A 22,901-nucleotide genomic window follows, 5' to 3' on the forward strand; every position below is an offset into this window, starting at 1 on the left:
TAGGCAGAGAGGCAGGCAGAGAGAGAGAAGGGAGGAAGCAGGCTCCCTGCAGAGCAGAGAGCACGACGCGGGGCTCCATTCCAGAACCCTGGGATCATGACCCGAGCTGAAGACAGAGGCTTTAACCCACTGAGCAACCCACGTGCCCCTTGTTTTTTTTTTTTTAAGGAATGTTTAAAATGCTTTTCTTAACCTCATGTTTAAGGGTTAAGAGGACTGAGTCCAAGTTCTTTGTGTCTGCTATTAATTTATGTAAGTGCAGTAATGCCTCCACTGTATTTATAACTGTTACCCGAGGAATGACTAAATTCTCTGGAACTGAGAAAAAAGCCAGGGTTAACGCATAAAGACTAGGAGAAACAAAACCAAGGTTGGCCAGTCCAAACCCCCAACTCTACCAGCTTCACCTCTAGGGAAGCCCACGGGCTCTCAATCAGAATTCTGTCATTCTCTCTCCAGACCCAACCCCCTATTGAGAGCCCATACATCCGGGGCATCAAGTTATAAAAGCTGGAAGCTTCTAGAATTGCACTGTCCAAGAAAGTGACCGCCAGCCACATGTGGCTTACTGAGCACCAGAAATGCGGCTGGTTTTAACTGAGATTAAATCTGCAAGTATAAAATCTGAATGTGTCAAATACAGACAGACAGACAGACATTGCAGCCAGCATCAGAAAGAACGTAGAATACCTCATTAATAGTTTTTGGATTGATAATATGTTGAAACAATAATGCTTTTTATATATCAGGTTAACTAAAATACATTGCTAAAATTAATGCCACCTGTTTCTTTTCGTGGTTATTTTTCAAGTGGCTACTAGAAAATTTAAAATTAGACCTGTGGGCTGTATCGCATTTCTAGTGGATAGGGCTATTCCAGAAGTCTACTCACACACGCTTGTGGACTTAGCCGTACAGCGAACACTTATTGAGTGTCTTCCGTAAATTCAGCACTGGGGTAGAGGGTAGAAGGCAGAAGTTAACACAGTCCCTGAACTTGGGAAGCAAGTCGCACCCACTGTGGTACAAGAAAGACTAAAAACAAAAACAACAAAAAACAAACAACAACGAGTGACAACAGGTAGCTAAACACAGGGGACTTTTAATCAAGAGTATCTTAGCTCATTGGGACTATTAGGACTCTTGGAGTTAAAAGACAGCCATAGGTAGCTTAGCAACTACCACTTACTATTTGAGGGCAAAATAGAATATATGTTGGTAGGACTGACGGCCAGCCTTGAGTCACTCATGAAAGGTTCGGTTCTGTAGGGCCCGTTGCCTGTTCTAGACGCTCTGTTGTGGCTATGTGCTCAGAAGTGCTCCCTCCTCGCTAAGACGGCAGGCTTTGGAGGGACGATGTTATGTGACCTGAGTCTCACCCAGAACCTCCCACACAGAAGACGCCAAACAGCATATGGAATTCAAGTGTCTCCTATGGACTCATTTAGGAAAGCAATTAAAGGTATAATATCCTTTAGAAAGAGTTCTTCCCGAAATGCCTAAACACCAAAGAGTTTGCCATGTGAACTAGTAAGCTTTTATGATTTAAAAAAAAAAAAATCACTTTCAGAATATAAATTCATGTCTCAGCAGTTCTGGATTACCCAAACGCACTCTCTCTCTCTTATAAACTCCAGATTAAATACTGCCGGAGAGGCGCGCCCCAGGACAGCCCCGTCGGGAGGACCACACCCACGCACAGCAACTTTCCTTTTCTCCAAAGTGCTTTGTCAGAGCCGCGAGTTGTCGAAATAAAAAACACGAGCTGCAAAGGGAAACGTTTCACTTGCCATTCTTATTACATTTTTAGTACCAGTCAAGGGCATCAGGCATATGAAAAATATATGATTTAATCCTCAAGCCATAATGGCGTTCATCTGTGTCCTACAGTACATTGTCTGAAGTCATCCGAGCTCAGCCGTCTCTATAGCCGATATATATACACGCTGACAGACGGCTCGGCATTCTGAAATGAAAGCAGAACTATTATCCTTTTACAAAAATAAACTTGGTCCCAGGCCGGAGGAAAAAAAGAGGGCGCAAGAAGGAGCAGGAAAAAAAAAAAAGCAAGGTGTTGCGGGAGAAGCGTGTGAATGGAACTGAAAATGGCCAAGTACCGGGTGTCTCTTAACTCAGTAGGTCCAGGCTCCTCTTCTATAAACTCTTGTTAAATTAACTTAACACACAGTAACAATTGGGCAAAAGTAACTACACAACAACTAGCCCACCGTTACCAAAAAGGTACCAAATTCACAAATAATTCACCTAGATCCAGGTTCCCAACCATCATCATGATTTTTGGATTTCCAGTGAGGCCTCCCATCACGGATTTATTGAACACGTTTTTGCATTCCTGCTAGCTCACCCTCCTCTCCCATAAACAGGGGATGCAGGAGGTTCACCCGGAATGGGACAGCGGACAGTGTTTCCATTTCCCCATGGGCAATGCGGGTTTATCCTATAAATCCCATATGGCCAGAGGAAGTCATCTCTCTGGTAAACAGTGACCAACCACTCCTCAGGAGGTGCTGTTTCTGCCTTGTTTTGTATGATATTGTGGAAAACCATGCTTTGATAAATACACAGGCTCCCCTGGTTGACCACCATCCAGTCTCCCCATCCTGCAGGACGGATGGCCCAAATCTGGTCAGACCCCATTTGGGTGCAATTCCCACGGTCCCTGGGATCCTAAGGCTTCCGGGGCACTGTCCTGTCAAGGAGAATGCAGTCCGTCCTGTGCAGCAAATATCCAGTGCTTTAAGTACTAGCGAGTACTTCTCCAGGGTCACAGAGCCTCGGTCTCCATGCGTAAGGACAGCTTTTCCTAGCTGCCCTGTGATGACTGGGTTTCACATTTCCTGAAACTAGATCTGTGGAAGGAGTCTCTGAAATTACAAAGGAGAGAAAGAGAGAGAGAGAGAACAAAACAAAACAAAAACACAAAAACAGAGGTAAGAAAGATCAATTAATCTTTTAAGGAGGAGAGGGAAACCACCCACCAGAAAAGGCAGGGATTATGAGCAACTCACTAAGTTAGTGAATGTGCAAAGGTCCTGAGATCCCTTCATGCTAGCACCAGAGAAAACACAGGAGGAAATGGGTCCTGGGGAAGACCACAGGCAGCAGGCCAGCATGAAGAGGTCCCAGGGAGGTCAAGGAGAAGGTAGAGGGAGTGGAAGGCACTCAGGAGAGAGGCCGGACGGATCAGGTTCTGGTGGATTCTCTGACTGCAGGTGCACTGCCAGTCCCCGAAGCTTGTGCGGCTCCCGAGTATAGCAGAGTGTGCCCTGACCCGTTGGGCCCCAAGCCCTGTCCTTCATCCCCCAGCAGGAGGCCTCCTCTGCCCTGAACTCACCTCTTGTGACTCTCAACTCTGAATATCGGCTTGTAGAGTTCTGGAATTTTCCGCTCGATCATTGGCCTGAGGTTCTCTTTCAGCTTGTGGTAGTTCTTTTTGAGTTCCTGCTGATACTCCCTCTGGTCCGCCGTGATGAGACGCTTGTTTTTCTCCACAGCCTCACCGCACCTGAGATGGGAACACAGGGGTTGAGGGCGTGGAATGAGGTGGTATTTTGTAGGAGTCTGAGGTGCTTGGAGGTTATCTAACACTTCTTGACCCCCTCCAAGAGTACCTACAAACTCGATGGCCTGTCAGGATCCCCTGTGGAGCCTTTCAAAAGTTCGGACTTCTGGACCTTAACCTCAGAGTTCAGGAATCAGAGCACCAAAGGAGGAACACCCAGGAATTAATGTCTTTGAAAAGTGACCCAGAGACCATGATCCTCTGAGTTGCCCCAAGCCAGGCACTATACGAGGAGTTTTCCATACATTATCTGGTTAATTCTCCCAACAAACTCAGAAAGGCTGTATTTGTCTTCATTTTTGTCTTGAAGCTCAGAAGTGTTCGGTCACTTGCCCGAGGTAACGCTGTGAGGAAGTGGTGAGTCCGGGATTCAAACTCAGGGTCATTGCTGTGCTCACAAGGAACTCATGGTGACTTATGGCGATGTAGTAGACGGAGCCAATGTACTCAGCCCACCGCCTCCCCTGCCACCCCCCGCTGCATACACATAGAAGTGCTGGAACGTACAGCAAACATTTGTCGTAGGACGAAGGGGAGCCCCAGGCACCGGAGAGGAGGAGAAGAATCCAAATCAGAGTGATAGCAGGAGCTGATGTCACAGCAGCTGTCCCAAGATGTGCCCATTAGAGTTTCAAGACTGCACGGGGTCCTAGAGGCTTGGGGAGGGTGCGTAGTGCGGCGTGCTGGGAGCCCACATAAGACAGGAAAGGTAGCCTCGGCCAAGGGCAAAGCGGGGCTCTGAATATGCCACTTGCATCTAGTCAGGGGGCTTGAAAAGCTGCTACCCCAGGGGTCCAGAGAGGTGGAATGAAAGCTTGCTAACAGTCTGGGGCCATCACTGGGAAAGCAAGTCTAAGAACTGAAATTCTAGGTTTGCACCACACGTGGGTGTGGGTTATAAATTTATACTCCTGTATGGTGTGTGCTCCAAGGTGAGAAATTAACTTAAAAAGCAACCAAGGTAACTGGAACCCCCAGGGCTCGGACGGAAATGAGTGTGTAGTTGCTCTGGAGAAATGCTTTCTGCATCAGGGCTCCTGGGCCACCCACAGAAACAGTGACCCCTGCCAAAGATGAGCTCACGATACAATCATCACAGGAGAAGACCCACAGAAACAACAAGCAGGAGAAACATCCCCAAAAGAATCTGAGATGACAGAACAATATAAAAGACCAGAGGTTAATACAGAGATGTAAAAAAAAAAAAAGGTACAAAATTCATGATGAAAATAATCAGAGACAATGAAAAAAGAGATCAGGGAAACATCAGAAAAAAAACCAATGGAACTTCTATAAATAAAAATATAGGCACTAAGATAAAGAGAAAGATCCCAATGGACGGGGTAGAGAATAAACCAGACACGAATGGGAGACCATACGGACTATCGCACAGATCTAAGGAAATCACCAAAGAAATTTTTTTTAGTCAAAAATATTTAAAAATGGCTAAGAGCCTGGAGCTAGAGGGGCACCTGGGTGGCTCAGTCGGTTAAGTGTGTCTGTCTTTGGCTCAGGTCATGATATCAGGTCCTGGGACTGAGCCCTCTGTTGGGCTCCCTGCTCAGTGGGGAACCTGCTTTTCTTTTTCCCTCTGCCCATCCCCCCAACCCAAGCTTTCTCTTTCTTTCTCAGATAAATAAATAAAATCTTTAAAAAAAAAAAAAAAGAAAAAACCTGGAGATAGAATGGAGATGCCCAGCCCACATCTAAATAACTCTCTATGGGAATGAAAATTAAGAGGCAACATTTAGAAGAGATAACAGCTGGTAATTTTCCAGAATTGCAAACAGACATAAATCCTCTCATTGACAGAAACAGATCCCTACGGAGCTCCACACGGTGAAACTGCAAAGCATCAGAGAGAAAATCGTGAAAGCTCAAGCCTAGTGTTTCCACAGTCTCCCACAGAGTACACTACATACCAAAGAAGAAAACCGTATTATTTAAACACGATAGAGTCTTGCCTTTTATTTTATGCTGTGCTACCTCGGGAAACTTACAAATCTACAGACCTAGAAGGGACATCGTAATGGTTGAAACCCAGCTGACATGCAAAAATTAGTAATAATTCTTTATTGCCCTGCAGATGAATGGGATCCTGGTGATCAATGTGGTTTAAACTGTTTTCCTAATTGCAGGGTTAAACCTGGGATGAGTCATGGGGATACCCAGACCTTGTGACCCCAATCCTCTGTATTACCACTGAACACATTCTCAGGGTGACAGCCGAAGGCAAACAGGGTGGAAGATGGCCACAGGACAGGGGGAAGCTATCTGGCCTTGGCAAAAATAAACCCGTGACCACAGCTTTCCCACACAATTAGCCCCGATTTAACTCAGCCTGAGGCCAGAACTCCCCTAACTGGACCTTCAGCAGTCTTTCAAGTTGATGTTAACTGCAGCAAATTGTAGGATGTCTAAGGTTGCATATCGAAGCTTCCAGGTAGGGCTGGGGAGGGGCTGTACAAAACCTCCGAATCCTGAGAAATCACCACCAGCCCCTATGTTTTTATTGCTTCTGAACTAAAAAGCAATAAAATCTGATCAGTTTCAGGATGTGTGTAAAATCCAATCTGTAAAAGCCACTGCAAAATCAGTGTGCAAAATCCAATCAGTTTCAGGATGACTTCAAGGTCTGGGTTTGTAACATCGGCAGACTGTAGGGGCGTGCAGGGGCTGACCGCATCCTTGGGAGTGTCTCTGAAAACTTGAGGGGAATGAACTAAATGCCCTCTAGTCTTTCTGCTCCAAAGTAGTAAGAGGCAGCTGGCACATTCTGACGGTGTGCCATGTGCTCTGGACCTGGCTGGATGCTTTATGGGCTCTGTGACAGGGTGAAGAAGACAGTGTGTCTTCTACCTGGCTCTGTCTCTTGGGACACATGCCTCTGGAGTCCCAAACCACCTGCTCTTTGAGCATTTTTCAGCCCAGACACCAGACATGTGAGCAAGGAAGACTTCAGGCAATTCAGGCCACAACCACTGCCTGGGGGCCACCGTGAGACTGGGCAAAAACCACTTAGCTGAGCCCACCAGCCCCTAGAACTCCACGCACAATAATTAAATGTTGTTGTTTTCAGCCACTAAGTCTGGAGGTAACTCGTTGTAGAGCGACAGATGAACACAGCGCTTGACAAAGAGGAATATATTCATAGGTGGGGTAAAAATTTTTCAGATGTTGTCATAGTAACATCAGGTTGTATTTTATCAAATTTTATAGTTTAATTGAAGAAATACATTTTCTGTATTTCTTCCTTTCCTCCATTTGGATTCTATACTCTAGATTTCTTTTTTTAAGATATTATTTTTATTGATTTGAGGGGGGGAGGGAGGGAGGGAGTGGTGGGGAGGAACAGAGGGAGAAGACAGCCAGACTCCAAGGTGAACACAGAGTCCAATGAGGGGGCCCGATCCCACAACCCTGAGATCATGACCTGAGCTGAAATCAAGAGTTGGATGCTTAACTGACAGGGTGGGCGGAGGACAGAGACAGGGAGAGAGAATCTTCCGCAGGCTCCACATTCAGCACCGAGTCTGACACCAGACTCGATCTCACCACCCTGAGATCATAAACCTGAGCCAAAATCAAGAGTCAGATACTTAACTGACTGAACCAGCAGACACTCCACCATCATGTTGATTTAAATCCATAAACTAATGAGAGAGCCATGCATGAAATCTACCTCCTCCAGAAGAGCTATTTCTCTTTGGAAATCTACACAATATCATAGATCTACGATGGGGATGATTGCTCAAATGACCTTATCTGTCACACTGTCCTTAGGTCTGCAGACACGGACTGTGCCGCTCTCACTCAGTGACACCACCATCTCAGGTCTTTGGTTGCCCCCTCTGTTGATCAGGTCACTGAACACAAGCATTTTTTTATAGCAGAGGTGTCTGGGGGTTTCCAGAACCCATAATCCTACAGAAACCAGACTGAGAGGAAAAAAATTTTAAGTCCAGAACATGGTTCCTGGCTTTTGTAGACAGTCACTTCCGGGGGCCTCTCCAGAAGGAGGTAGATGTCTTTCCTACAGAGACGGTCATCAGGTAGCCCTCCATCTCTGTATCCGTTGGCCTCCCTCCTCTGTGATGTTCCTCTAGCAGAGTCCTCACACCAGTCCGTTGGGATGGCCAACAATTTCTCGTTCCTTCCTCAATCCATTCTCTCTTTTTTTCTAATAACAGAACTCCATCTGATGAGTCTCCCTGGGAAGTTACAGGTCCTAGCCCCCCTTAACAGAAAGGGATGGCTGATGAGATACAAAATGAAGTCACCAGGAAAGCTCTTTAAAGGGGCACAGCCCTTTTGCTCTTTCCTCATTTCCGCTCCTGATATTTCACATGGTCATGATGGCTAGAGCCCTAGCAGCTATCTTGTGACCATGAGGATGGATACACTACGATCAGGATGGCAGAGCAAAAGAATGGAGAGAGCCAGGATGACGTAGTTCTGGGACGACAATCTCTGATCTTACTTTATATGAGAAAAAAATAAGTTTCTATGTTCTTTAAGCCATCTTCCTTCAGGTCTCTGTTATGAGCGACTGAACACAGTTCCTAAAGAGAATAGCACAGCGCAGTCGTTAGGGGTATAGACTCTGAATCCTGCTTTGTGGCGTATCAGCTTTGTGACATGAAGCCGGGCACTTACGCTTCAGTTTCTTTACCTGCGCTACAGAGGCGATAATAATAGCCAACCTGGTTATGCTTGTAAGGGTTAAATGAGTGAAAACATACAAAATGCTTAGAATGTTTGAGTAAGAACACTTATTGTTATGGTTATGATTCCTGATGGACGCAGTCTGAGCACAGAAACGATTTGTCCCATAGGAGGAGGATGAAGTACTCGAGCGTTTCCACTCCTGACCCTTGGTTTTCACAGTTAAGGAAGAATGCGGAGATGGAACACCCTTTCCCGAGTCCCACACCTGCAGGAACGCAGAGTCAGGTGCAAATCCAGAGACCTGGCAACTCCCCCACTCATGTGTCCTCGGCCCCACTGTGTCTACGGTACAAGCTTGAGGCCCCCGAGTCATGGGTGGACATCTATATTCAAATCAGACGGGTACGTTTCTGCTTCCTTCTCAGACTGATCTGCCCTCTGCCTCCACCGAATGATGTTCCACTGGTCGGTCACGCAGGATGTGCCCAGCCCTGTCCTAAGCTCTGTGTGTTGACTCAGCAGATCTTGGCACTAGGTCTAAGAGACAGTTATGAATACATACAATTCCCATTTTAAAGTTGGAGAAAGTGAGGCCAGGTAACGGGCCCAAGGTCACACGGCTAGTTAAGACCCGGTGGGTCTGTGAACCCCAGCAGCCTGGATCAGGAGCTCACACTGCTAACTGGGACACCGTGTACTCCACCTGGGAAGTTGCTGGCCCTTCCAGCTAGAATCCAGGCAGGTGGCCTCCGTCTCAAGTTGGACGTATTCTGTCTGGAGCCCCAGTTTCAACCTCTGCCTTTCTCAGCTTCTTCCCCGTCCCTCTGTAGCAAACCCCCACTCCAGGCCCAGGAAAGAAATGGAACTGCTGGAACGCTGGGGGTCTGGCAGCAATACTGGAGAGGCTGGGACTGCATTCCCTCCCGCCCTCCGGGACTGGGTTCCAGGCCCTTTCAGGCAAGGAAGGATCACGTGGGGGCAGGGCGCCGGGGGCTGAGGTGGCCGCCTGCCGGGGGTGTGAGAGGGCCATGGCTCCAGCAGGCACCCCTCCCCAGTGGTCTTCTCCAACTCAGCCCTTTCCCTCCTCCCTCCCTGGGCGGCCTCGACCAGACCCCAAACCTCAAGGGCAGCCTATCCTCGGTAAGAATTTCAGTCCTGGTCCTGCCACTTAACTTGCTGTGTGACCAGCGCTCTGTGGACCGGGTCCTGACTCCGGGACCAGAGGTGCAGGAGGAGCCCGCCTGGGTGTGGCAGGAACTACGTCCCCTAAAGACCACTGGTGAGGGTGCCGTGGAGGGCGTGGTCTTTTATTGCAACATAAAAATAAGTGGAAGGGTCACTTAGTCCTTGTAAGGCTGGGAGCGTTCAGATAATATGGACTGAAGGTTTGTGTCCTCTGCCACCCCAAATTCCGATGTTGGAGCCCTAACACCCCCTGTGATGGTATTTGGAGGGAAGGACCTTCAGAAGAGTTCTGGTGTGAATCACTGTGGATTCACAGTGGGGGATGGGACCCATGGGGTCAGGTTAGTGCCTTTGTCAGAGAGCTTTCTTCCTTTTCCTCTCTCCACCCCTTGAGGGGGCCGGGCCAGAACGAGGGTCCATCCCGGAGCCTGACCTGCCAGCACCTTCTGTCTCAGCCTCCCCAGCCTTCAACGCTGTGAGCAATAAAAGTCTGTTGTTCTGGACACTCGGTCCATGGTATTTGATGACACCAGCCTGAGCTAAGGCAGAAATGTAAGAAGAAATTTTAAACACCCGGATTGGCTCTGGTCGCACTGTCTGAAACAGCTTGAGCACTTTGGGGAGCAGAGAAGGAAACAGATGGTGTATGTCACCATCTTGGTTTCTGAAACCCTGAGGTGTTGGGATTTTTTTTTTTTTTCTTACTGCAGGAAAAGGCAGGAGCGGATCAAGGTCCCGACCTGGCAACAGGCTGAGGAGCTCTGGGACCGGCTCCACGAGCAGCATCACCTGCCACGTCCTCTGTGGCCAGTCTGGGGCCGCTGCCACAGCTGAGTCCAAGGCCTTACCCAGGGCCGGGCCCTCACTGCTCACTGCCTGGCACCCGGCAGGCCTGCGTGTCCGCACTCAGCAAAGAGGTGTCGGAGGGTTCACAGCGTTCACCCCGGAAATCTGGGCTATCAACCCACCGCTCGAGTCTGCCGAGGAGTGGGAGGTCCTCCACGGGAAAGCCCGAGAGCTGTTCCAGCCCCAGAATCTTCCAGTCTTGCGTCACCTCGTCTGGCCGTCGGAAGCAGAGAGCCGGGGGGAAATACCCGGGTGCAAATAATGTGACAGAATATTGACTCTGGTTCTTAAGAGCCTGGAACTTGCTGAGGGGACTTGAGAAGCAATTAAGCAACCGGGGTGAGGGAAAAGGAAGGTCTCCTCGCCTCCCGCTGCCTTGAGGGTACGAGCCACAGGCTGGGGCGCCGAATCCGTCAGCTCTTCACGCGGCTGCTTTTACTCTTCCCTCTGTCCGAGCCCCATCTTCCAAGACGACTGTCTTTGGTCTCTCCTCTTGTCCTCACAGGCTTCCAGAACACACTACTCTGGCTGACTCCGAGGGGCCCAGAGGCACCCCCGAGGTTCTGTGGTCTGTCGCTTTACCAGGCATGGCTCCCACGTCTGACCATCTCCTTTGATCTACCGTAAATATTCCAGACGAAGGTTAAGTGAAGGCTTCCCCAGCCTCCAGCCTGTCACAGACCATCCCTTTCTGAGCTCCGAAGGCCTGTATTTCCTGCGCTCTCAGCAGGAGCTAGTGAGCTGCCCTGCGCTGGCGTTCGGTCATGGACATGGGGTCCTGTCGGGACTAGACGGACACTCAGCTCCTGTCTCCCCACAACTGATATCGAACCCGGGCCATACTCTGTCTCATTAAACATTGCCGAAGTCCTTCCAGAGGACCAGACAGGCCTGGGCCGCTGCCAACTTCAGGGGCTTTCAACCATAACTTATTTTATTTCATTTTATCTATTTTTAAAAGATTTTTAAAATTTATTTCAGAGAGAGAGTGCAAGCTACGGGAAGGAGCAGAGGAAGAGGGAGAAAATCTCCCACTGAGCAAACTCCCCACTGAACATGGGGCTCCCCAAGGGTCTCCATCCCAGGACCCCGAGATCACGACCCGAGCAAAAATCAAGAGCCAGGCGCCTAAGCAACTGAGCCATCCAGGTGTCCCCACATAACGAATTTTAAAAGAAGATAAGTGGAAAGGAAAGAGATCTTTAAAAATTCCTGCAGTATTTTTTCTAGTTTTTTGTTCTGTAAAAAGGCACTATTTACTAAAGAAAATGCAGCTTTTGCGTAATATCAGAATTGCTCTCAGATACAGGAAGCAATTCAAATCCCAAAATATTAATAAATATAATCTCTGTGTATAGGCCATCTGTGTGTGGGGGTGTGTGCCCACAGAACGAGTGTGTCTCCACACACAGCACGTTTACAAACCTCTCACCGACGCCTGTGGAGGAGGGATCTCTCCTCGTACTCAACACCGGCATGCCGATGAGTTTTCAGTGAATTTAGCAAACTTTCACTTTTCGCCTCCTTTGGTCCCCATCTGCCAAGTAAGTTTATACCCACACTTGATATGCTGCTCTACGGTTGAAAGAAATATTAGTACACATTTTCCTGATGTTGTTCCCTCTTGTGGGTGAAAGGTCATCCCAACCTTCATTATCATTCATTTCAGGGCCACAGGAGACCCAGCTGTACCTGTCTATACTGTGATAGTTTGCAAGACCTTGCTCGAAGACCCACTCTTATGCAGCCTGAACGGGCTGTTCCTGATGCCAGCCCACAGAGGCTTGTCTGACAATGGGAACCGCCCGAGAGATGATACTTTTGAAAAAGCCCAGTGTTAGAATTGCTTTCACCAAACTGGAAGCAGGTTCTATTCTTAAGATTCCAAAAACAAGTTATTACATGATACTAAAACACCCTCTTGGACTTGAAAGCCTCATGGACAGTCAGCACACAGATGGAGGTGTGGGCTATGCGGCTCAGAAGATCTGGATTTGAACTCAGCTCTTCTACTAACTAGCTGCGTGACCTCAGGCAAAAGCATTTCCCATCTCCAAACCTCTGCTTCCCCTTTTGGCAAAATGAGGCTGGTGGTAATACCGGTTTGATGTGGGAGGAGCACGCAAGACTGTAAATGCGAGAACACTACAGAGTTTCAATGTTGGTTACTTAGTACACATGAGGCTGATCTACTGCAATGATTTCCAGACGTGAGTCTGCATCAGAATCCCCAGAGGGCTGGTTATACCCAGACCACCACTCCCCACCTCTGGGGGCTCTGATTCCATAGGTCTAGCAAGTTTTAGGGGTGCCCTAGCTGCTGCTCTGGGGACCCCACTCTGAGAACTGCTGCTCGGCTGCCTTCGCAGCCATAGTCCATCTTACCGCATTATGAATTCCTTAAAGCATAATCTCAGCTTGTTGTGATGTCGATACAGTCTTGGGTCAGCTGGAATTTCGGCCAAGAACACTTGGGCTACTTCCAGTGGTCCCTGATGGAAAAAGGAACAGAACAATAGGACATTGGGGAAAAAAATAAATTACTTGGGAGAAAATCTTGGATTGACTTCCTAGTTTGGACATTTAATTCTGTAGGTAGCATGACCACAATAAAAAATCAAGGAAGGAAAAAAAAATTTTTTTAATTTTAAAAAATCAAAGGTAGGTACTGAACTTCTCAGGAAACTTTGATTTCTTAGGAGTCTAGAGATTTAGGAGAATACTCAGAAGTATAAACATATTTGGTTTTTTTTAAAGGATTTATTTGTTTATTTTATTTGAGAGGGGGAGAGAGAGCAGGAGTGGGAGGAGGAGGGGACAGACTCCCCGCTGAGCAGGGAGCCCGACTCAGGGCTCGATCCCAGGACCCGGAGATCATGACCTGAGATGAAGGCAGATGCTTAACCCACTGAGCCATCCAGGTGTCCCCAGATGTATTTTCTTAATTAAATGCTATACTAATAATAGGTTCTTCTTTGTAGGTAAAGGCAATACTACTACATCCTAGGGTATGTGCTTTGAGTGGCTTTTCTAAAACTGAGGTCTGTCTGATTCATCCTTTCACATTCACTTGTTAAGTGGCCCCACTGGTGGGCACCGTTTTGTGTAATTGCTGGCTTCCGTCAGAGATACACACAGTACATGGTTATGGGCTCATAAAGTCTTCCATTTTCATTAAAGGATTGGGACGGAAAGCAAAAACTTCCTAATATTTCCTGATCTGGGAAATTTAATAGTCATTTCCCCTCTGTGCTATTTCTGCTCCCTTGATATTATCTGGACCCAATTTCTGTAGGGAAGTCCAGCTGTGCTGAGTGAAGAAAAGGTCATGACACTCACTGGATTTTGGAGTGGAGGTGTAGATAAGAGCAGATCTGGATCTGTAGTTGAGGCGGCCCACTGGACAGAAACTGTGGGGCCAGCCCTCCCTGTATCTGAGACTGGTTTAGTTTGGGGGTAAGGATTCTAAGGGGTTTGAGAACGCCCAGCTGGGTCCGAAGCCTAGTCCCTGGTCACTCCTGGTTGGTAAGGCTGGATTTGTCTGGTGACTGACCCAGGGGCTGCATGTTCTAGACCCTTACCCTCTCCCTTACCAGATGATCTCACACTCTGCAACAACTCTGCCTACACTGGGCATGACCAAGCCTTCTGCAACAGGACCCCAGATCTGGAGCACGCTGCCAGGACTGGCCTCACAGTGAAGACCTCTCTGTGGAAATGGTACTCCTTACCCACTGTCCACTCATGTCTGGGATGGCTTTTCTTTCTTTCTTCCCTTAATATTTTATATATTTATGTAGGGAAAGTGAGCGAGAGAGAGTGCACAAGTGAAGTAAGGGCAGAGGGAGAGAGAGAAGCAGACTTCCTGCTGAGTAAGGAGCCCAATGCAGGGCTCGATCCCAGCACCCTGAGATCAGGACCTGATCCCAAGGCAGACACTTAACTAACTCACCCAGGTGTCCCTGCCTTGTTGCTACCATGGCAAGAGGTGTCGTCTTCTACACCTCACAGGTGTTGGGTCTAAGTGTAGGGATACTGTTTACGAGTGGATGGAGCCGTCTTCCTCATCAACCTCAAGGAAGGAGGGTATAGACAGGTAATGAAAACCCAAGGAACAAGGCCCAGGGGAGGTGCCGGCAGCCGGTCCGGCTCACCTGATTGACAGTAGCTCCGACGGAACCCTGCAGCACCATCTGAAGCATCTTGGCGTCGGGGGGCTCTTGGTTAATGGCAACTGCTAACTGCAGCGTCTTCTTCTTCATATCTTCAATGGCGACTTCAATGGGGGTCAAAACAAACTGAACACAAGACAGAAGCGTGGGGAAGTCATTATCTGGTCTTGGAAGCCATGGACAAACCTGGAGCCATGACGGATGTCGATTTGAAGATGCAGGTAAGGGGACTTCCAGAGTATTTAAAATACTCTGGATAGGTTAAGAGGAAGGAAAAACCTAACATTTCATGAACACTTATGTGTTCGGGGAACACTGCAGACATTTCTCCCATATTCTCTCTGTTTCTCTGTATTCTCTCCATCTTACAGCCCAAGAGGGATTTGTAAGGTTCAGAAAGTGCCACAAAGTGACATAGGGTAGTAACTAGAGAGCTCAGAATTTGATCATAATGATGTCTACATTCAAAATCTGAGTTCTTTCTACTCTGTTCAGTTTCCTCTCCAATTGCTGAACAAGTTACTTGAACTTGACTTATAATTAATTGGAAGGTATCAGAAGCACAGCACTCAAGGTTTTTGTCTCCGCCGTAACGCACGACTTCGGCATCATGTGTACCTTCTCTAACTCACCCTGAAGGTGAATTCCTGGTTATCAGAATTCTGTTAAGAGTCAATCTGCTGGTTGCCAAGTTCTGCGGGTTGGGGTAGGTCCTTCTTGAATGTTGTAGGTGGAGTTATGCCCCTCCCCCCGATTTCCTATGCTCAACTGCTAATTCCCAGTACCTCAGAATGTGACCTTACTTGAGATAGGGACTTTATAGAGGTAATCAAATCAAAGAGAAGTCCTTTGAATGGACTCTATAGGATAGAAGTCCCTATAAAAAGAGGAAATTTGGACACAGAGACACACGTGGAGGGAGGCCCAGAACATACCCATCCCCCACAACCCTCGGAAGGAACCGACCCTACCAACATCTTTCTTTGGTCCCTGACCTTCAGAACTGGGAGACCATACATTTTTTGCCTTTCAGCCATGTGGCCCATGGTCCTTTGTCACAACAGTCCTAGTGACCTAACACACTGAGGTTCTCAGGGAAGGGCAACATGGCCAAGAAAAGCTGTGGGGCTTCTTGCTGGGACCACGAGCTTACTTCTGTGCTATGCCTCCCTAGTGTTTAAAAGTCCACAACAAAAAGAAATGTAATAGATGCCTTCTAAACCAACCCCCTCTTAACCGAGTCACTCATTCAGCATTTCTCTCACGGTCGTGAGGCTCGCTCTCTGATGCGGTTGCAGAACACCCTCGCCGGCGGGCGGTGAGCTCAGTCACCTCTGCTCCCGCCCCGCCAGGCCTCCGTTCACCACGGCCCAGCTCTGCGCCTTCACCAACCTGATGATGCCTGTTATGCTTGTTATTTTCATGACCTCATCTCATTAAATAGCGCACCAACGGATGAGCCGTGGGTGTGGAACAAAACAGAACTGTTTCTACGAACACCAAGCGGAATGCCGGGGCAGGACAGCACGAAAGAGAGTCGCTGTCAAGATTCCTGCCGTGTTAGGTGTGCGCGAGACGGCCGTAAAAGGCTGGGGCGAGGAGCCATCGGCATCCAGAAGGACCTGCGCTCACATTATCCAGCTCCTCGACTGCTTTATAGAAACGAAAGCTGGAAACTATGGTCAGTGTGTTAAGGATGGGGCTTATACGGGAAGACAAAGCCCAACTGTGACCCGCCAACGCCAAATCGCAGGGGAGGCGGAGGCCCTCTGTAAACTGGACAAAAATAAAGTCCGCAGATGCATTTTAAAGTAAAATGAAACATTTGTGCTCTGTCTAGATTTGAGACACTTTGTGGATCAGCCCTTTTCCAACGGACGCTTCCGATGGACCACAGAAGAGAAAGGGGTCCTTGCTGTCCGTGCGGCGGTGAGGAAGCGGGGTGAGTGTCAGTGCCTTGGGCAGTGTCACAGGAAGAACCTGGGACTCGAAGTCCGTGGGGGCCCTCCTTCCAGCTCATCGCCCCTCCTGGGGACACCCGCGTGCTGCTCCTGGTCTCTGACCACTAGTAACACAACTCGTCTGAACCACCTCTAAGCTTCCAAATATATAAAAATTCAATATAAAATACTTAAAAGTTAAATAGCAATTTCATATAAATGTATCATAAAAATATACACGTTCAATACTGTAATTCTGTCATTCTACTGAGGTTCAAGATAGAACCTCAAAGTATAAAATATTTAAATGTTAAGTAATGCTATGAAACGTGTAACTGCCTAACTGGGATTTCCTGGTGCCGTGACAGTCGGAAAATCACCACCACAAGGATATTTCCAGGGTGTCCCCTTCTTTGGTTTTCTCTCTGCGGAGAGGGAGTGCGGGGGGAGGGGTGCGTGTTGTCCTGGGAGGGAGACCCAGGCATTCCGAGGTGACCTTGGTCCCGAGCCTGCTGGCGCCGGGGGCCATTACCTCTTCCTTCTGGATGACGCTGATCCTCGTCTTGACGTAGGGGAAGGCGTGCCCGGTGGTCAGCACGGTGTTCCGCCGGTACTGCTCGTGCAGCTCCCCCCGGGGCCGGCCCTCCAAGGTGAAGGGGGTGGTGTACATGAACCTCCGCAGATTGAAATTCTTCTCGAAGTACGTTACCCTGTCTTTCATCTCGTACTCATCAAAGTAGGGCTCCACAAACGTGATCTGGATGTAGGCCTGAGGGGAAGAGGTGGGGGAAGGAGGAGATGATGGGCTCGTCTGCAAGCCGCCCCCCGGGAGGCAGCGGGGAGGCAGGCTGGGGCACGGCACCCCTGCTCCGCCCCTGTGCGCGCCCCAAAGCCACAGAAGCTGAGCGCGTGGGGCCAGACGTCAGCCTTCCCTGCTCTGCACCCCCAGGGAGACCGAGGGCTGTGGGTGAGGACAGGGCAGCGTGCCCATGGCACATCAGGTCTCCAAGCTGCCCCTCCAAGCTGACCTCATGAGTCCAACTGAAACTTGCTACAAAAGTTCTCCAACTGCTATTCAGAACGGACGAGCTTTCCTGTTTTGGAGCCACTGTGACCGCTACCCACTGAAGAGGACAGCCAGACTGAAGGTGAGTGACATCCTGAGCACAGGCAGGGACAGGGGCACTTGACTTTCCGCACACCGATGATGGGAATGCAAAGCAGACAGCCCCTTCTAAGGTAGGCTAGCCATTTCTTACACAGGTAGGTGACCTTGGCCATCTGATCCCCAAATCCTGCTCTGATGTGTGCATCCAAGAGAAATGAAAATTCACCTTCACACAAAAACCTGCACATGATGTCTACAGCTTTAGAATTCGTAACAGACAAAAACTAGAATCGAGCCAAACGTCCCTCCAGCGGGGAACGGGTAAACAGAGGGTGTTTCGGCCCCACGGCAGAGGATGACTCCGCAGGACAAAGGAACAGACGACTACCACAGGGAGCGATCTCAGATGCTCTCTGTGCAGTGAAGATTCAAAGGGCTGTAGGCCTGTGCCTATTGTTCAAGGGTTCCATTTATGTGACCTTCTGGAAAAGGCAAAACTACAGAAACAGGGGTGCCTGGGTGGCTCAGTCACTGGGTATCTCCCTTCAGCTCTGGTCATGATCCCAGGGTCCTGGGACTGGGCCCCGCATCGGGCTTCTCCCTCTCCCACTCCCCCTGCTTGTGTTCCCTCTCTCCCTGTGTCTCTCTCTGTCAAATAATAAATAAAATCTTTAAAAAAAAAAAAACTACAGAAACAGATGGCACGTCAGTGACAGTCAGGGGCTCAGAGCAGAAGGAAGAGGCATGGGGACGTATTTGGGGGTGATGAAACTCTTCCTGATGGCGGTGACACGTGTTTGTCCAAACTCATAGAACCCAACTGCAGAAAGGTGAATTTCACTGCACGTACCTCATTTAGAAATGTGCCCACATGTGTGCGCACTCACACACACACACACTGACAAAGGGCCCTTATTAAGAAAGAAGGCATCTTAAAAAAAAAAAAGAATGACTGTGACCATGTGACCACAGTCTCGGTAATACCCACCCAGTGGAAAGGGTGGGGAACATCACTGACCTCAGCCTGTATATCACTATTTAGTGTGATGAAATCTGGCTGTCGTTCTGGGCTCAGCTTCTCATTTAAAACTCTCAGCACCTGCCCTGGACATTTTAGAAGACAAGTGCACCGCGTGTCAGAGATGTCCGTGACGACACTGTCACCTCTCTGTGGCGTGTGCTGTGCGTGCCGTCTTCCCAGGACCTCCGACCCCTCTGTCGAAGGCTGGCTCAGCTCTTAGCACATTGACCACCTCGGGCCTGGACTAGGGAAGGTGTCTGGAGTGAGCAAGTCTTCTGGAATCTGGAGAAAAACAAACTCCTGCCTTTGGTCCATTCCTCCCTACTTGCATCATCTCCTTAATATCCTGGAGGTCAGATCTGAGGGGACAGTCTGGACTCTTCACTGGCCAGGCCTGCCAGACGGCCAACGCTCCTCTGACCCCCAGCGTTCCGTAAAAACCTGGAACTCATCTTACTCCCAGCAGCTGAGACAGCCTCACACACACATCTGTCTATGAGGAGGGCTGAGCAGGGGGACAGTCCCCCGTGATACACTAAGGAATATATCTAGTCTTTGCATTTGCTGGCTTGCTGCTTCCAAAACTCTTGGAATGTCCTAAGGGGATAGGAGTGTCTCTGTTATTTTCCTGAGGTGACCCAAGCTTGGTGGGTCCCAGGATGCTCGCTGGTCACCCCAAAGACCAATCATGTGGTGAGAGGGTTGGGAGTCGGGGCTGACTTGAGTTTAATAATATGGCTCAGGAATTCATCAGTCATGCCTGGACATTAAAACTGGACACCAGGACTGGGTGGGGCTTCCTGACAGGTGAATGGATAGGCCTGCCAGGCAAGGGGGGTGTTGGGGGACATGCCCGGATTCCACAAGGAGGGGACATGGAATTACGCAGGGGCCTTCCCAGACCTTGCTCTCAGTGCACCCTCTATCATAAAACTGTCATTGTCATAAGGCACTTTCCTGAGGTATGTGAGTCACTCTAGTGAATCTCCTAACTTGAGGCCTGCTGTGGGAATGGCCAAATTAGTAACCATTTGGTCAGATGTGGGGATGGCCTCAGGCTGGTGTCAGAAGACAGGGCAGGGCTAGGAGGGTCTGAGCCACGCTGCAGGCTCAGGGTGGGGAGTGTCCAATCTGGATGGGGCACACCCAGCTGGGGACAGGACCGAATACGCCCTCCTGTGACAAGGGAGGGCGCTGAGGTCCAAGCCCTTCCATCATTCCCCCAACGTCACCCGGCGGGGGGGGGGGGGAGGGGCTGCACGTGGTTGTTAGAAATTCCTACAGCCTAAAGCAGGGTGCCAGTAAGGGCTGGCAGTGAGAAATTTGCATCTTTCCAATATGTGAAGTTGAGTGTAAACTTTGCATAGAAAGGCAATAAAAAGCAGTGATCAAGAGGATGGGTTTGAGGAGGATAAGACCCTGAGCTTGGGTCCTGGCTTTGGCACTTGCACGGTCCCAGAAAGCTGCTTGACAATTCTGCACCTTACTTTTCTCATCTGTGAAGTAGGAATAACCACACCTACTTCAAAGGGCTCTTGGAGGATGAAATGAAATGATGTACACAAAGGGCATGGTGCAGTGCCAAGGCATACAGTTGGTGTTTAATAAATGGTAGCTCTAATGGCTCTTGCCTCGGAATATTGTTTCTTTTAGATCTAACCATATACTAGTTGAGTCCTCGATAAAAAATTCAGCTACATTTAAGTGACCTTGAGAGCCCAGACAGAGGAGGACATTTTATGTTTTCGGGGGTAGACCAAGGGAATTAGAGCCTAAGGGTGACTTTTTGCAAACTTCCCAATACCTTGTTAGGATCCAACTTGGTTTTGTCCACAGGAGCAGAGTCTTTAATCACTTCCACAAATTCCTCCCCGAAACACTGGCCATAAAATCCCTAGGCAAGGAGAACCAACGGATTACAAAGGTTATTTTATTAAAATGCAACTCTTTGGGTCTCAGAAGTGGTGTAAGTTTGGAACAAGCATAAGGAAGAATTTGCACATTGATTATTGGAAGTCTTTCTGAGCTAAGGAGGCAAGCTGGCATATCCGGAGACAAAAATAAAAATATAAGGAAGTGCAGAATTGCAGACGGATGGAGGCTTCCCTAAAATAAGTGTTACTTGACCTCTAATTCAACCAATGTCTTCATCTTTCTGGAAGCAGCTACAGGGGAATGGCACTATTTACATCTTGCCTTTTGTACCCTAGGAACTTGGAGGTCACTAGGCTTCCCAGAATGTGATGAACCACACTTTACAAGAAGACAAAACATACACTTCTAGTCCTGCATTGGAGAAATATATTAGGGAACAAGTGGCCCAGGGTCAGTTGCTGGTTTTCCTTCTCATGAGCTGTGTGACTTTGGACAAGTTACTCAACCTCTTTGGGCCATGGCTTCTTTGAGTCCAGTAAGAATTGAAGTCTCTTATTTTCCAGGGATGAACAGCATAAGGAGCAATTTGGCAACTAAAGTGTTCTAAGTTGTACAGCTATGAAAAAGCATAAATTCGAAGCAACAGCAAGCAGGCATAAGGAGTGAATCTTGAGTTAAGTGTCAGCACTCTGGGGAAACCCAGATACTCAGCCTGAGGAGGTTTTGCTTGGAGGGCACCCCTTGACTTTCCTCCCAAGTTCTTAGGGCTTGGCCCTTTCCATGTCTGCTTTTCTCACTTTTTTCTAGGCTGTTTTCCTGTTTTTCCATCATTTGCTCTAGGAACATGCTGTCTTTTTCTGTGACAATATGGATCAAATGTAGACAGACATTTGGAGTTGGGGCTGCTAGCCTAGGAGAGGGGACACTGACTCTGATAATCCACACAGAAGGGCTCCTTGGGCCAGCTCAGCAGGAAGAGCTCACCATGTTGCAGTTCATGGCGTGGCTACTGTGAGCATCTCTGTGTCAGAAGTGGGATGTGCTCTCCAATGAGACCAAAAGGATGGCCATAGCACTTTCTAGGGATAACTCAGTAGTTTGGCCAGATTCAAAGTCAAGGTAATACTACTCTTAAGGCTGAGAAACTATTACTAAAATTTCAAGAGTGATAGGAAAGCACCTGACATTGACTGACTTTTGGAAGTCTTGAAAATAAAGATCCACCCTATACATTTATAAACTTTGACAAGCATAAACAGAAAACTCTTGAACTCCTGCTTTACCTTGTGATCTCACCTAATACCTTCATATTATAAATGCAATGTGGACAAATTTTTATACAGACCAATGACAAATGCACGACTTTTTTTGGGCAACGACCCATTCTAACTTGTTTCTGTGAAGTATGTGGTGTTGAGCACTTTCCTTACCTCTAGGCGGTGAGAGATCTCAGGAAGCTTGGTAATTGCGGGCTCTTTGTAAACAAATTCCTGCTCATCCAAATCCCCAAATTTGGATCCATAAAAACCAACTCGGAAGTAGGTCCCAAACATTCTCTTGTGACCCTAGTGAGGGAAATAAGAAAATCTCTCTTTAGTTAGCTCACTCATGAGGATCTACCAGCTTGCAAAGGGCAGGATTCTTTTATTATTGTGTTACAAAGCAGTTATTCCCATGGCTAATATCAACCAAAATCAAGTCTTTAAAAAAATGTGTGTTTATGGAAGAAACTTTGGAAATAATTAAAAAAAAAAAGAAATACCATGAAAGATTTCCAAGACTTCTTTGAGATGAACTTTAAAAATTCTCACATTTCCTGGTTGTAGTCATTCAAGGTGCCTTCTTTCAGTCTGAACTGTCTGAACTCTGGTACTCTGCCTATTCCCAGCCCCTGTCCATCGGGTAGGTGAGAACTATGGCAACGCTGTGCTCAAGGCAAATCTCTCGCTAGAGAGGAAGCAGGGCTAAGGGTCTCTGGGACAGGGTCACTGCTGCCAGTTAACAGGACCTGCTGGCAAGGTGCCCCCAGTTACCTTGCTAATGATGCAGTCAAAAGCCTTCTGTAGCTTGTCGTGGGTGGAGGTCAGCTTCCGGAAGTCTCTGTGTGCTTCCAGGATGGGAATGACCAGCTTGTAGACCTCATTAACCGTCTCGTATAAACCTCCCTTGGAAAGAGAAGAAAATCAACAAGAATTTAACGCAGTGGAAAGTTAAGAAGAGCATCCAGTGTTCATTACGTGCTGGAGAATGGATTAGTCATGGGCACCACAATATTTTACAGAGCAGGAGTGGTGTCTGGGCTTCTCTGAGATGGCCGGAGCATGCAAATGGAATTAGACACACGCTAAATGGTCCTAAAAATGTGATGATGTTAAGTGGGCTAACGGGTTTCCAAGTAATAGCAACAGATAGATTGGCAGCAGGGACCAGTAACTATTGAGGAAGACAGCCTCAGCCTCATTAAATATCATCAGGGTCACCCTAGGCAAGATGTTCAATGCAT

The 22,901-nt window shown here is 48.2% G+C and overlaps 1 protein-coding gene across 3 annotated transcripts in view; it reads right to left on the minus strand.

The window, feature by feature from the left end:
• Positions 1–1,776: 1,776 nt before the first annotated feature.
• Positions 1,777–22,901, minus strand: part of DOCK8 (dedicator of cytokinesis 8) — a 202,626-nt gene continuing 181,501 nt past the window's right edge. For all 3 annotated transcript variants that reach the window (XM_045065055.1, XM_045065054.1, XM_045065056.1), the window contains 8 exons: positions 22,432–22,563; positions 21,829–21,963; positions 20,328–20,417; positions 16,927–17,163; positions 14,437–14,580; positions 12,668–12,774; positions 3,356–3,526; positions 1,777–2,885 (listed from right to left, as the gene is read on the minus strand). In XM_045065055.1, coding sequence (XP_044920990.1) covers positions 2,825–2,885; positions 3,356–3,526; positions 12,668–12,774; positions 14,437–14,580; positions 16,927–17,163; positions 20,328–20,417; positions 21,829–21,963; positions 22,432–22,563 — 1,077 coding nt within the window. In that variant the 3' untranslated portion in view covers positions 1,777–2,824. The remainder of the gene's footprint in view (positions 2,886–3,355; positions 3,527–12,667; positions 12,775–14,436; positions 14,581–16,926; positions 17,164–20,327; positions 20,418–21,828; positions 21,964–22,431; positions 22,564–22,901) is intronic.

Source organism: Mustela putorius, unplaced genomic scaffold (assembly GCF_011764305.1).
Source record: "Mustela putorius furo isolate JIRA1106 unplaced genomic scaffold, ASM1176430v1.1 tig00003854_pilon_pilon_pilon, whole genome shotgun sequence".
Classification (NCBI taxonomy): domain Eukaryota; kingdom Metazoa; phylum Chordata; class Mammalia; order Carnivora; family Mustelidae; genus Mustela; species Mustela putorius.